This window comes from Dryobates pubescens, chromosome 18 (genome assembly GCF_014839835.1).
Source record: "Dryobates pubescens isolate bDryPub1 chromosome 18, bDryPub1.pri, whole genome shotgun sequence".
NCBI classification, from domain to species: domain Eukaryota; kingdom Metazoa; phylum Chordata; class Aves; order Piciformes; family Picidae; genus Dryobates; species Dryobates pubescens.
This window is the reverse complement of record NC_071629.1, coordinates 17,509,054-17,523,734: the sequence shown is the minus strand read 5'-3', so window position 1 is coordinate 17,523,734 and position 14,681 is coordinate 17,509,054. Positions and strand designations below refer to the sequence as shown.

At 36.4% G+C, this 14,681-nt stretch overlaps 1 protein-coding gene across 1 annotated transcript in view; it reads right to left on the bottom strand.

The window, feature by feature from the left end:
- The window catches only part of DIAPH2 (diaphanous related formin 2), a 229,682-nt gene that overhangs the window by 128,935 nt on the left and 86,066 nt on the right, over positions 1–14,681 (bottom strand). Inside the window, exons 22-23 of the mRNA XM_054169316.1 lie at positions 10,750–10,989; positions 3,288–3,417 (exon numbers count right to left, since the gene is read on the bottom strand). Coding sequence (XP_054025291.1) covers positions 3,288–3,417; positions 10,750–10,989 — 370 coding nt within the window. The remainder of the gene's footprint in view (positions 1–3,287; positions 3,418–10,749; positions 10,990–14,681) is intronic.

Here is a 14,681-nt window from a genome sequence, read left to right as displayed (position 1 = left end):
TCCCAAATTGTACTTCAGTAAGGTACCTCTGGGGTTGTTATTTCGAAGTTTCATTTGACTGCATCCACAGAGAGGGATGGAAATTTGTTAAGAATTTAATAAAATCACAGATTATAAAAAGGTAGGTGTAAATAAAAAGAAAAGCAGCAACTGGAATAAGAAGTAAACAAGGTAGATATATGAGGAAAAGGCTTTACATAGTTTTAACAGCAGGGGAACAAGGGGAAAACACTGCAGACTGGGGGAAGGTATTACTCCTATAAAAGAATCCACTTTGTCACAATCTCATGATTTTTTTATTGGTTTTCCTTTCATGCAGTCTGCTTCGAGTAAGAAGGAATGCTTTTCCAATAATCTCTTGATAGTTAATCAGTTTGACCTTTGCTTATTCTTTCCAGAATAAAACTGTTTCTTAATTTATTTTTACTTTTCATAAACCTCTAAGTTGATCTTCCATCTTTAAAAAGATAAAATACTTTATTACACCTAAAATCAGATTATTGAAGACTTTAGTACATGCATGGGCAGTTCATCTAATCTCATTGACCTTTTCATATTAAAAAGCATTTTTATGGTTTATCTGCTATTTCTAGGGAAAAAAAAAATCATCTGTTGTTCAGATGCTAGGGTTTTATATATATATATTTGCAAATTATAAGGTAAAAAAAAAATACTTGCTTCTTATTTGCATGGAACTGATAAAATGCACCCAAGATTTAGAAGTTGATTGCAGCAAGTACTGTATTAGGAACTTTATGAACAGTTGAAACTATGAGGCTGCCTTCTGCCTAAAAGTTAAGACACATATATCTGAAGTAATCAGTCTGTTATCTATTTAGCTCACATTTTCTTATTTAAAATGCACACAGTGATAATATCTGCTGGTTGATTTCCTTTTATTTTATGTATAACTAACTGATGCCAATGTCCTCATATCGGCAGCAAATTTATTCCACAAGAAGCCTCCTACAGGGAAAATAAACCTAACTGTCTATCCCTGAAATCATTTGTTTATGAAACAACACAATAAATAGGAAGCAAAAATCTTCTCTCCTAGACAAATATGTTAACTTCCTACACAAAAAAGACAACCACACGTCACAGAGCAGATGAACATTACAATTAAATAAAACCCAAAAAGTACCATGGGGAACAGCTGAAGCAAGATGCACAAATCATCTTCATGCATCCAAAAATCTGCTTTGTTACAGAAAGCAAAGAGGGGCTTAAAGGGAAGTTTTGGTCATTAAAAATGAACGGCAATTGATGCCTCTGATAAGAATTCAGTGTTGTTTATGGGAAATAAGCAGCACATACTTCACAGGATGAAACAAATTTAACTGCAATAAAAACTTTTCAGTATATATCCTAAGCATCAGGATTGTTATTGACTTTGCTCCCATTAATATGCTTTCTCTCTTTTAGATGCTATAGCTTAACCAAACTTTAGTTTAATTCCTCCAGTCAATTCAGAGAACATCAGAGGCTTTGAAGTAAACTATAAAAATATCTCAAAGTTGCAAGGTGAAGTGTTACCCACAGGAGAAAATTAATAAAAGATCATGAGGAAGAAAATGATTAAACTTATTAAAAAAATCACCTCAAGAAAAGAATTATCAAGTGGTAGAAAATATTTCTTGAGTTTTGATAAGGTGGCTAACTGCTATTTGCATAAAATTAATCACTGCGTTACTCAATCACAGATCTTTGTGATCACAGTGGACAGATCAGTGACAGATACTGGGTAAGGTTAGGGGAGAAAAGAAGGAGAAAGGGGTGACAAAAATAATTTTGGGGAAGTTATCTATGTCCAAATCAGAGGATACTATATTTGTCTGAGACCAAACAACTCTGAGAGCAAACAGCAAAATCACTATTAATTGTAAATTTGTGCGTGATATCCATCGTAGTGCTCACATAAGAGTATCCAGCTGTACCCTGCTTAAGCATACTCCTTCAGTGATATAAACGTGTATAAACACATGGTACACTGAAGATGGTAATGTACAAGTTATCCCTTCAGACTCTATACTGCTTTAAAACACAATACCCCTCTCAGCCCTAAATAGGCAGATCAGTTCCACTTTGCCAATAGGCATTCACACCGAAGAAGCATCCACCAGCAAAGTGGAAAGCGAAGCATGGAGATAGGTAACCTTTACAAATAAAGTTTAGTTTGCATGCAGAAAACAAAGTACAGAGAGGTACTTGCAAACTCTGAGAAACAGGGCAAAAAAATGTGTAGGGCAAAGAAAACTGCATAAGTCTGTGAATAAGCTGGAGATGAAACAATAGCAAAGTTCGGCTGATTGATGAACTATTCCCTAAGTCCTTGGGGAAACAAGTTCTACTCTCACTAGATCGAAGTGTAAGATAGAACACCACAAACTGAAAGAAAATGATGGCCTAATTAAAAAAGAGTATCTAACAGCTAACCACTGCATTAAAGAGAGACACTGACTGATAACACTGAAGAAAAGGAAACAAAAATTTGCAAGAGAAAACCTGGACAGAGCTAGCACAACAGCGTATCCAACTTCTTTTCCCCCTCTCCCTTCATATTGTTCTGCTCCACCATGTATTTAACAAAGGTATGATGAATCAGCAATGCACAGTCAAAATAAGGCAGTTTGAATCAACCACTATCACACAGCCTTCACTTTTAATATCTAAGCAACAAGCTTGCCAAAGAAGCACAGTGTATTTCCCATTGAAATATATTCAACAAATGAATTATTTTTTCTATCACATTCACCAGGTTATGTTGCTGAGTGATGAAGAATAAAACCACCATTAATTGTAGGCTGTACAATATAATTAAACTATATATTTCATATACAGTCTGGGATCTTCAGAAAGCAGATCTGTCATTCCCTGTTCAAATGTTAAGTGTTATAGTGAGAAATAGACTGTGTCTGTGCACACACGCACAAGTGTTTGCTCTTAAGCAACAAGACTTTAGATGGCTTAATACTAACTAAGCATCATCATTACACTGCTTAAACCACTCCTGATATGTGATTTTGTAAGCATTGCACCAAAATATGCTTGATTATTTCCACAAAAAAACTTGAGAAGTGAAGTAGTTATGGTAGTTATAAAGTAGTGGGTTCCATTCTCCACCCCCCTCACTTTTTCTCAGGTCAACAAATAGCAGAAAAGCAAAATCCACGTGGATTATCAACGTTTACAGGTTGCATAATCCTACAATCTAAAATGAAATGTTGGAAGTACTTAATGTCAAAGCAAACAGCTGCTATCTGTAGGTGTTTTATCTATTAGCTTACCTTTACTTGCACTCTCAACATGCTGCAACTCATCTGGAAATTTTAAGATGTCCCGGTAATTCTCCTCACAGATTTCAGCCAGAAAATGCAACAGGGTTGTTTTCTGATCGGATGATTTAGTATCACGAATCTACAAAGTGAACACAGGAGAAAACACAAAGCTACATAATCTTTTATAAAATGGTAATTGCACATGGAAATTCCCTAGCAAGAAGCTACTAACATGAGTTGCCTGCAAATAAAACAAGTTCTTTTAAAAAATGGAATTTCTCCAGTTCTTCACAATGCCTGACTACAACAGGAATCTACCCTTATGGTGCATTTTTTTACAGAACAATTAATGATGCTGACAATGAAATTTCAGGACAGTCCATAAAGTTTTGAGATTTTAGCAACACCAGTTCAGAATGCTCGCTGTGATAAAAGAAAAAATAGCTCTGAACAGAGATTAAACAGAACAGAATTTCATTCATTTCCTCAGCACCCCCCCCCCCCACTGCCAGATTTTTAAGGAAATTCTTCTGAAATGCTACATGGCTGGACAGCATCCTAAAAGTCAAAATTTGCTCTTTTATCAGTCAAGTTAAAAAGAATTCCTTGTTGTAAATCCAAAAAATTTGATTGAGGCAGAACCCGAAACATGCTGCTTTATCCCAAAGACTTTCAGACAAATTCTATACAGACACATGAAATAAATGCACCCCACCTTACTGGAGCACAAAATGGCAACAGAAAAGCAAAAGGAATCCTAACTGCCAGTAAAGGAATCCAGTTTTATTTATAAAAAGCTGCTCAGTGTGAAGAAATAGGTAATAGCCTCCTTTCACTGTTTCTCAGCTGCAGAGACAATTTTTAGTGATTTGAAATAAACCAGTCTTCAAGAAGGTGATAAGGCCCTCTGTTTTCCATTAACCTAAGCCCATTATCTGCCAGAATCAGTTTGTTATTTTGAAGTTGTAATTCTGCAATAATTGTTTCCATAGAGGGCTGGTGGCAAACTTTCAAGGAAACACAGATACTGGTGGCTAAATCTCATGGTAGAGAGCACATGTGTATGCAAAGAAAATAAGAAGAAAATGAGAAAATGATTAAGTCCAAATTTAGTTTCTCCATTTTTTATGCAGATATGAAGAATGCATGTATGAGTTGATTGAAGATTTTGTGGAAGCAAAAATTACCCCTTATTTAGAAAGGCAACAGAGAGGAAGTGTAGAGTTTGAGACAAAATGTACTTCACTTGTTATAGGGAATTAGTATTACAAGTATATCTGTAAAGATTTTTTTTTAACTGCAGTTTACTAATTCATCTAGTACAGTTCTTAGCCAGAATTAAGCTACAACATACACAACAAATGAAATCAAGGATTTATTTAAGAAGAATACATAAATGTGTGTGTAAAATCTCCTATTTGTTTTCTCATTCTCTAAATCACTAGAAGTTCTAATTCCATAATCCTCATGACAGGCTTGCCATTGATGTTCAATTTAATACAGGCCTTTCAGCTTTAAGGATTACTCTGTTAAGAATAAATGAGTGCAGTCAAAAAACATGCTTTTAAAAATATAAGGTACTTAGGCAATTAAGAATGCAATTTCATTTATACCAACGCAGTGATTAAAGACTAAACAATGCTCAGTAATGGTATGCAGTTAAAAGGTTTTAATGTCTTATGGACATAGAAGTTTTTCCAAGTTGGAAAAAAAAATGTTAAAAAAAGTAGATTTAGTGGCTAAGCATCTACATGGTACAAAGAAATTGCATTTCAATTTGTCTGTGAACAAGAACTGGGGGATTTGCTGTCTTTGATCGCTCTGACATCATCAAGTGGATAAAGCTTTTTTTTTTTTTCCCCTAAATGGACAACATCATTTTGCTTTCAGATTAAGACAGAAACACATTTTGTCATCACCAGTAAGATCATATTAACTAGAGCTAGTATTAGCACCTGCTGAGTTGTCCAAAACCTGTAGTAAACATTCAGATCATTCAGATCTGAAAAAAATAGTGTCAAAGACACTCCTCTGGCCCCATCAAGAAGCACTTCACAGCTACATTCATCCATATTTTCAACAGCTAAGAGCCACAAGATATAATATGCAGCTCAGTTTGACTTTAGAATCAATATATTGTATATTTTAATAATCAAGTCCAAAGCCTATTAATATAATGAGAAAAGGAAACTAGGTGTACTTTGAGTGTAGTCTAGTAGGTAGTACTTAAATATAAACAAAGAAATAAAAGACAGGAGCTGGAATGCTACCAACAGCATGGCTGTGCCTTTACATTCTCTGTATTCAAAGAGTACATTTGTACTCAGGGTAAATTTTTTGTCTCCTGTTTCTTTCTATTGGGTAGAAGTTTAAATTGTTTATGGAAAATTCTGGGTGTTTGGAATTAGAAAGTCAACTAAAGAAATGTCTTACTTGGGAGTTAGCAAGACATGAAAAAGAAAATTAGTATTTCTCCCACCTTTCACTCATTCCTTGCACTTTTACAGATAACTGCATCTAAGATTTACAGCAGAGAGTGATGAGAACTTAAAAAAAGGTGGCTCCCAAGTACATCTTAACCTACACTCCAATCAGAAACACATACTTAAATAAAATATTCTACAGGTTCTAAACTCCAAGGGATATTATCAGTTCATATGGCATTAAAACAAGATAATAAAAGAAACACAGGGAAAGTAGCATTCATTTCATAGTCTTATTAAGTGTATCACCTTCACAACTGTAGGTACATAGGGACACAGGCCAGTGCAAAATTAAAGAACAGACTGTACAGAGGGCTGCATCTTCAGAAGTAGACAGAGTTTCCATGCTAATGGCCTAGGTTAGGTTATGTTAAACAAAAAAATAAAGTTTAAAAACAAACAACAACAACAAAAAACACACACACACACCAAACAAAACCACAAACCCACACCCACAACTCAAAAAAAAATCCCAAACCACCTAACAAAATAGGTTAAGAAAAGGATTTTGCTCCCTGCCTAAAGAATGTATGTACTGGAACCCAAATTCATGGAACTTGAACATCCCAATCTGACAAATGTTTCTGCATCTTGCCTTCTGCATTTTTGTTTCTTTCATGCTTCAGACTAAGGGAAACAGGGGCAAGCTAGAGCACAGGAACATGTGAACACAGGGGAAAAAAAATTTCATTGGGAGGGTGACAGAGCCCTGAAACAAGATGCCCAGAGAGGTTGTGGAGTCTCCTTCTCTGTAGATATTCAAAACTTGCCTGGACACATTCCTGTGTGACCTACTTGAGGTGATCCTGCTCTGGCAGGGGGGCTGGATTAGATAACCTTTCAAGGCCCCTTACAAGCCCTAACAATCTGTGATTCTGTGTAGTGCTCATCGCTGCCTTAAGGATTTCCAAATTTGTTAGAAGGTGACACAAACACTGAGGTTTTAGAAATTTCAAACACAGGTTTTGATTCGGTGGCCCTTTATCTGCGAGACAGAATTTGGGAATAACGCATTTAGATCAGCACAGGCTATAGGAAGCAGCTTCAGCTGAATGCTGGAGCATCCATTGGAGTGGTCAATACAGTCAGGTTCATCGTTTGGGAAAGGATTAAAGACTGAGGTACAGAGAACTTAACGCAGCATACCCAAGTAATATACAACATTAAATGTTTATGTCTGCAGCTCAGAAATAACTTCAACAGAGCAAAACCATCCCTTTACATGTAATATCTTGATAAATAATTTAAAACATGCAAATCACATTCTAACCTACTTCCAGACTTTTTTTATTATTATTATTATTATTTCTTTTCACAGATACTTTTGGATTGAGTTATCAGGTGTAAAAGTGCCAGCTAATATAAGGAAACTTTTAGCTGTGTTTTAACTACCACTATAGTGACATTTGATTACTATAGCTATTTAACAAAGCAGTTAATTTTTGATATTATGTAGCTTCACATAGCCTATAAATCTTTCCCACCTTAACAGAAAACAGGCTGATACACGATGAATAAATGTGCTCTAGTTCATAAGACAGAACTAGATAAACCACTTGTCTTGTACTATTTGCACTGTGAACAAGTAACATAGTATTACTCATCACATGAAATATACATTGAACCAGCTAGAATACTACAAAAGCTTTATGAAAACAGAGGAATGCTTCCTGTTAGCCTTTATATAAATTCACCAGAAACAGAACAAAAGTTGTATGCTAAACCAAACCCCTTTTCTTTCCACTCAATTTCTGCCTAGTGTATCTTTCAGAGAGTGAGAGTTCTCCTGCTCCTGATAAGAGATAACTACCACTGCACTAGGGCTTCAGAATAGCTTTTGATTCAACAAAGCAACAGGCAAGAGGCTTTACCTTTAGTGCATTACTAGAGCAAACTCCCTGAACTTTAGTACTTCTCCTGCCATATTTCTATTTTCATAAATCACTTGACACCTCAGGCAATCATGAATGCTCTAGTGCATACATCAGAAGTGCTGCTACTGCTTGCTAGTCTTGATACAGCCCATGAATTCTAATGCTCATCTCTCTTATTTGAACACAATTAAGTTCTCTGTCTTCTGCCAAAGGTTGTTTACAAATCATTTCTTTCATCAATAATGTGATACACTGCAATATAACATCCAGAAAGATAATCTGTTTTTAAGGATTTGCAATTACCATACAAGCATTAGCTTTTTCCCTATGACCAGACAGGTTTGAATTCATGCTTATTCACTTGATCATCTTTTAATACAAACTGCTACACAGCAACAGATTTCCGAGTACAAAATGACCAGCTCTGTTTTAAGAACATTCATTTTGCAAAAACAATCACTTATCCCAGATCAATACCTGCCTTTCCCCCCAGCTTTCTTCAGATCATAGAACATCTGCTAAACATATTATTAATTTTAAGATTGTTGAAGGATGGGGGGGGGGGGGGGGAGGAGGGAAATGAAATCAGTAGGAAAATCGGGGTTCATTGAAAGGTGAATTCATCATGAGGCATCCTAATGTGATGAAAACAACTCTGTGTATTCTGCACATCGCAATGTGTACACACAGATATTTGTTTTGCCTTGCTGATGGCTGGCTCCAAAAAAATAAAATTTATTTTTAAAAATAATTAAAAATTAAAAACTCTTATCATGGGCAGAAAGTCCACTGACATTAAAGACAGTATAAACCACTGATCTTAAATAATAAAGAAAAAAGCAATACCTAATCAAACCAGAGGGTAAAATCTTACAAACATCAAGCCTTTAAAGAACCATTGATCAAGTTATCCAGTTGTTTGATTCCCTTTATACTATATTTTCTGACCTTTTTTTTTTCCTGAACTATGATCCTTGTCTCTGGGCCAAACACAAAGAACAGGTAAAATGTAAAATATGAGTCATAGCTAGCCAGATTTATAAATGCTGTTCACATCACAGCTGAAGACTAAATCAATAGGTAGACCTATTAATGAAACATTTTTTTCTCCAAATTTTGCTAAGACCTTCTTTTTTCTGCTTCCCAACACTGTCTTTGTGATTCTTCTCTATTTAGACATCACTTTATTACAAAAAATATCTAGTACCTGAAGGCAACAGCACATTTGATTACAGAGAATGTTTAAAGTCTTTTCTCTCAATCTCACAGGGAAGGGGAAAACAAAACAAAACACAACACACTTCCTTCACAAATAACCATCTTGAAATAAATAAAGTTAACAAACAGATTTTTGTTTCTGAGGGCATGGCTGAATTATATAGTCATAGATTTTTGTCTCAGTTATTTTAAATGGAATTTAGCAGCAAGGACAGATAGCTATGCTTCAGCAATTATTCAGTTCAGTAGAGAACAATTTGCAGGATTAGTCAATCCACATTAGCTGTGTCAACATCTGTGGGATTTGCATTGACAGCAATTCATAAATCTATCACCTGGAGTGTAAGAAAACCTTTTCATGCCTCTGCTATGCTAGAGTACCATTCATGCACAGTCATCATTTCCCCTCCCCCTCATTAACAAGTAGTTTTCTACTCAAAACCTTCATTTCCCTTTATATTCCACTACTACTGCAAATGCAGCACTAAATCTCTTAAAAAAAAAAAAAAAAAGCCACAAAACAGCTCCTTCAACTTGGCTGTTCTTTAAAAGCTGATAAAGAATGTAAGTTTTTCCTCAGTTGTTGGATTTTGTTTTATGAGAAGAACATATTGGCATCAAATTACTGCAAGCAGAGTCTTTCTCTGCTGAAATACATCAGATTTCACTTCATTTCACTTCCCCCAAGGCTGATTCTCTTTGAGGTACACAGCAGATTTTCTCATGGTCCCCAAAACTTGGATCCTTAGGTAAGGCCAAACAAAAAATAACTGAAAAATTTCCCTGCAAGATTTTCAGAATCATAGAATTATTTTGGTTGTAAAAGGCCTCATCAAGTACAATCACCAATCCAACACCACCATGGCCATTAAAGCATGTCCCAAAGTGCCATGGGTTTTGAACACCGCCAAGGACAGTGACTCTACCACTTCCCTGGGCAACTTAATGCAAAAACCTGACCACTCTTTCAGTAAAGAACTTTCTTCTAATACGCAATGTAAACCTCCCCCAGCACAACTTGAGCTCATTTCCTGTCACTCTATCACTTCATACTAAGGAGAAGAGACGGAGCCCCACCTCACTACAACCTCTTTTTCAGATCATTGTAGAGAGCAATGGGGTCTGTCCTCAGCCTCCTCTTATACAACTTCATCCCTTCATTTTAAAGGTATTTTCAAAGGTCATTTGCAAACTCCACCAAATTCAGACCAATGCCTTACACATATTTACCAAAATAAAATCGAGCCCAGTATATTAAATTCTGACTGCTATAAATCTTAAAACTTTTCACTGTATCCCAAATTTTGCCACTGCAGCTAAAGTTAAACTTCAGTTATCAATATTCATCTTTAACTCCAAATAATTATTTCTGTGACACTGCTTGAGGGATAGCTGGGGAGAAGACAGGAATGAAGATGAGTAAGTAGAGCTATTTAACATACAGAGTTCTATGCATATTGTATTGCACAGTAGTTGAACAAATTCAGACTGAAAAAAAATTATTCTCCTTGTATGCTCCAGAAAGACTCAGAAGAGACTTATAATTAAACAGCCTTAATTCACCATTGCACAGAGAAAGACAGCTACAGCAGGGAACCAGCATAGAAATTCATACTCTGTATTTGCTATCAAAAACAGAGATGAGGTCAGTAAGCTCCACTGATAGAATGTTTTCACAGTATCATTAAGGTTGGAAGAGACCCCAAGGATCATCGAGTCCAACCTGTCTCCACAGACCACATGACTAGACCATAGCACCAAGTGCCACGTCCAATCTCCTCTTAAACGCCTCCAGGGACGGTGACTCCACCACCTCCCTGGCCCTGTTTAGGGCACCTTCTGATGTATTGCAATTCTCACAAATCTGTACTTACAAGTTTTATAGCTTCATCTTACCTTGCAAAGGAAACTGATGTTAAAACCAAGAGACTGTGCATTTCTGGAGCCAGCGTTCATGTAGTTTCCAAGGAAGAGCACTAACTCCAAAAGCTTACTAAAGCTTTCACTCTTCTTCAACTCTTCACAAGCCAGTGTAACTGCCATAATGTCAGGTTTGATATTGTTTACATGCTCTTCAAACATAAGCTTGAAAAGAATCCCGTTGAGACGTGACCGTAGCATTTTCACTGAGCTCATCTACAAAACAAGAAATGTTCAATGAGAATATAAAAAAAAAACCAAAGAAAATCTTATTTATGCCAAACAGTTCATATTAAAAAAAAAAAACAATATTGAGCAACCAGCAAGCCTACAGTTTCTGTATTCTTTCATTGCCTATCTTATAGTTCCAGGAACCCATATTCCCACACACATTTTTGCCCAAACCATACACTTTGACTGAAAAAATTAACAGAAGCAATTTATTGAAAATAAGAACATGCTTTGTATTGCCAAACCGGCTCACTTGCCAATTCCAAACTCACCAGCAATAAACACACTGCCAAAACCCCTTCCTCCCAGCAACATAACTCAGTTCTACCACTTAACAAGAACCCAAAATCAGCCTGAAGGTAGACGTAGCAAACATTTCATCATACCTCCAGTGAAGTTCCCCTTGAACTCTGATATTTGCCATTTTCCTAAGACTAAGCTGTTGAGTTTTTCTTCCTTCAGAACTGGTACAACAATCTCTCAAGTGTGTGCGCCAACACCAGCACAAATGCAAACACCTACACTTTAGTTCAATTAAACTAAACAATTATACTTTCCATTTGTAGACTCTCTTACTGAGCTGATGCATACAGTTCCCAACTTGCTCTTAGCCTCAGAGAACAATAGGGAGGAGACAATTCTTAGGAAACCTGGTGAAAGGACAGGGGAGTATCTACAAGAGTTTGAGATATAGCAGGTCAAGCTTCATTAGTGAGATATTTACAACAGTATCTCAGTATCACAGTATCGCTAAGGTTGGAAGAGACCGCAAATATCATCGAGTCCAACCTGTCACCACAGACCTCATGTCTAGACCATGGCACCAAGTGCCACGTCCCATCCTCTCTTGAACACCTCCAGGGACAGTGACTCCACCACCTCCCTGGGCAGCACATTCCAATCACAAATGACTCTCTCCATGAAGAACTTTCTCCTCACCTCCAGCCTAAACTTCCCCTGGTGCAGCTTGAGACTGTGTCCCCTTGTTCTAGTGCTGGTTGCCTGGGAGAAGAGACCAACCCCTTCCTGGCTACAACTACCCTTCAGGTAGTTGTAGAGAGCAATGAGGTCACCCCTGAGCCTCCTCTTTTCCAGGCTAAACAATCCCAGCTCACTCAGCCTCTCCTCGCAGGGCTTGTGCTCAAGGCCTCTCCCCAGCCTTGTTGCCCTTCTCTGGACACCTTCAAGTGTCTCGATGTCCTTGTATAAAGCCAGGTTACATTAGTATTATTGCTCATTAAATATTTCCTGCCATTGTACTGAGGACAGATGTTAATTGTGATATTTACACATGACGTCAGTGCTACACCTAACAAGATGTTCATTTTTGCAGGGTTTAGCACAAAATGAACCATATTTGGGGTTTGTTTAGTTATTATCTACATTTGTAGCAAGTTAAAAATAAAAATAAGAGGAATCCTACCAGTACAGATAGTTAGCAAACCAACTTCAAGGTGTTTTAAAGATACACTGTGGAATATATTTAATCCTACAGCTTTCCAAGTTCATACCATCATTCACAAGAAAACTCAGAATTGGGAGGTGGATAAGGGGGTTGCAGTTTAAATTCAAGCCAGTAAGGTTTATATTTAAAAAAGCAATATGCATAGAGATACTGATGAAGGGATATAGTTCTAGCATATTCTTTCAGTTCTCATCCTATGGTATCATACTATGTAGGCAACATATTGCCTACTTTTCAGCCTTTTAAATTTTGTAAGACTACTGCTCAAGACACTATCACCTTCAAATTCATTCATTCCTGATGGGAGGTTAAAAATCACAGCATTATAACACAGTAAATGACAGATACTGAAAAGTATCTATAATAGTGACTCATTAGTTTAAAAACCCAAGATCAATTTCATGAGACTGCCTATCAAAATAGGTACGTGTCTTTCATATTTTGCACAAGTGATCAGCAAGACTTCCTTCTAACTCAGCAGCAGACGATAATTCACAGGAGATATAGAAGTTTTAGAGAAAAGCATGCACTGAGAATTTGTAATCCACTTGAAAGTTTTCATGTACATGCAAGAATGATTGCCTTCTAAATCTAACTACTCATTTTAATTAGCAGAACACAGAAATATTTTTCCCTCACTGCATTCACTATCAGTGGGGTTCCTGAAGTACTTGGTCCTCCTGAAAGAAATGCTTTATGTGACAAATCACAGACCTTGCTATCAAAACAGAAAGATTTTTCTGTGTTCATGCCTGCTACTCAAAGCTTTGCCATGGCTCTTCAAGGAGCCATGACTTTACTACTGTTACCTACCAGACAGCTATCAGAAACTGAAGCAGTAACTATCATATGACAGAATTGGGTGACCTGAATAATGATGAATCCATACTGAAGCAAACAAATATGAAGGAACCCCAGATGGTCTCAAACAATTGATATGATCAGACTGGGAGGAAGAAAAGCAGCATTTCAGCATAACTTGCAATCTTTTTCTTTTTTGTACATCACCATTGTCAAATTTCTCTGTAAGCTTCTATAAGCCAACATCACGCAAAGTCTTGAAATACTCTTCTAATCATTCAGTATTTCAGTAATATCACACTGAAAACATCTGCCTTGAAAGGATCTACCTTCACTGAGCTGCAGTAGATGGAAATGAATCACAATTTAACTTTTTTAGAATCCCCAATTACGAGTTTTACGCAAAATGGTACAAAAAGTTGTCAAAGGCTTTAGACTGTGAAAAAAAAGCAACAAATCAGACAAGACAACAGAACAGTGCGAATTAAACATATGTGAAAAATATTCTTTACAAGACTTCAGCTGATTTGTCCTTAGTTTCTGTTTTTAGGACTATGAAGTGATCACAACACTGATCACTTAATTTGCTTTGCAAGGCAGTTTGACTACCAAGCCAGCAGGAAGTTTTAATTTCATTTGCTGATCTGAAAAACACTTTTAAATAAAACACTCCTGACAATTTCATAAGAGCTGCTTGAAGTGGGTTCTTCGCTGAGAATTCAGAACAATATACATTATGCTTCTTATGTATCAATAGAAAATGACCGCCAATGCACTTTTATTTATTCCTTCCACACCTTGCCCTGTTTACTCTTTCATAGGCATATTTCTCAATAGATATGTGCAATGGCTGATAAGGATTCTAAATTTAGAGAAATATTCTGGAAACAGTTAAGGTGCAACAATTGCATTCACTTAGGAAAAGGTCAAATTCTTTTTAGCTCTACAAAATTAGTGTCAAAGGCATATAAGAAACAACACATTCAAACAGGTGTAAGAACAAGCATTAGCTTCCACCATGAACAGTTAAAGCACCAAGAAAATGGATATTTTTTTCCTGCATTGGACTGCATGTCATTATTTCAACTTCTGGGCTTTCATAAAGGTCCTTGTCTGAATTTTCTACCTAATCCAGTTCTTCAAAGTTCTTCACTCTTTATTATCATCATTCAAATCTCAAGCTATTTATTAAAACTAGGATCAAAGGTTATCAGAGAGAACCAAAAAGCACAATTAAACTTGCCACACTTCCTAAGGAAAAAAAGCTAACATTCCTGTAACAAAAATCAGTCAACTTACTAAGAAAACTTATTCAGTCTCTTACCTATAAAATATTGAAGTCACTTTTTTTTTTCTCCTAGCAATGCTCTAGAAAGTTTAATTCCTTAACAGCTCTAGAAATTACAGTAAG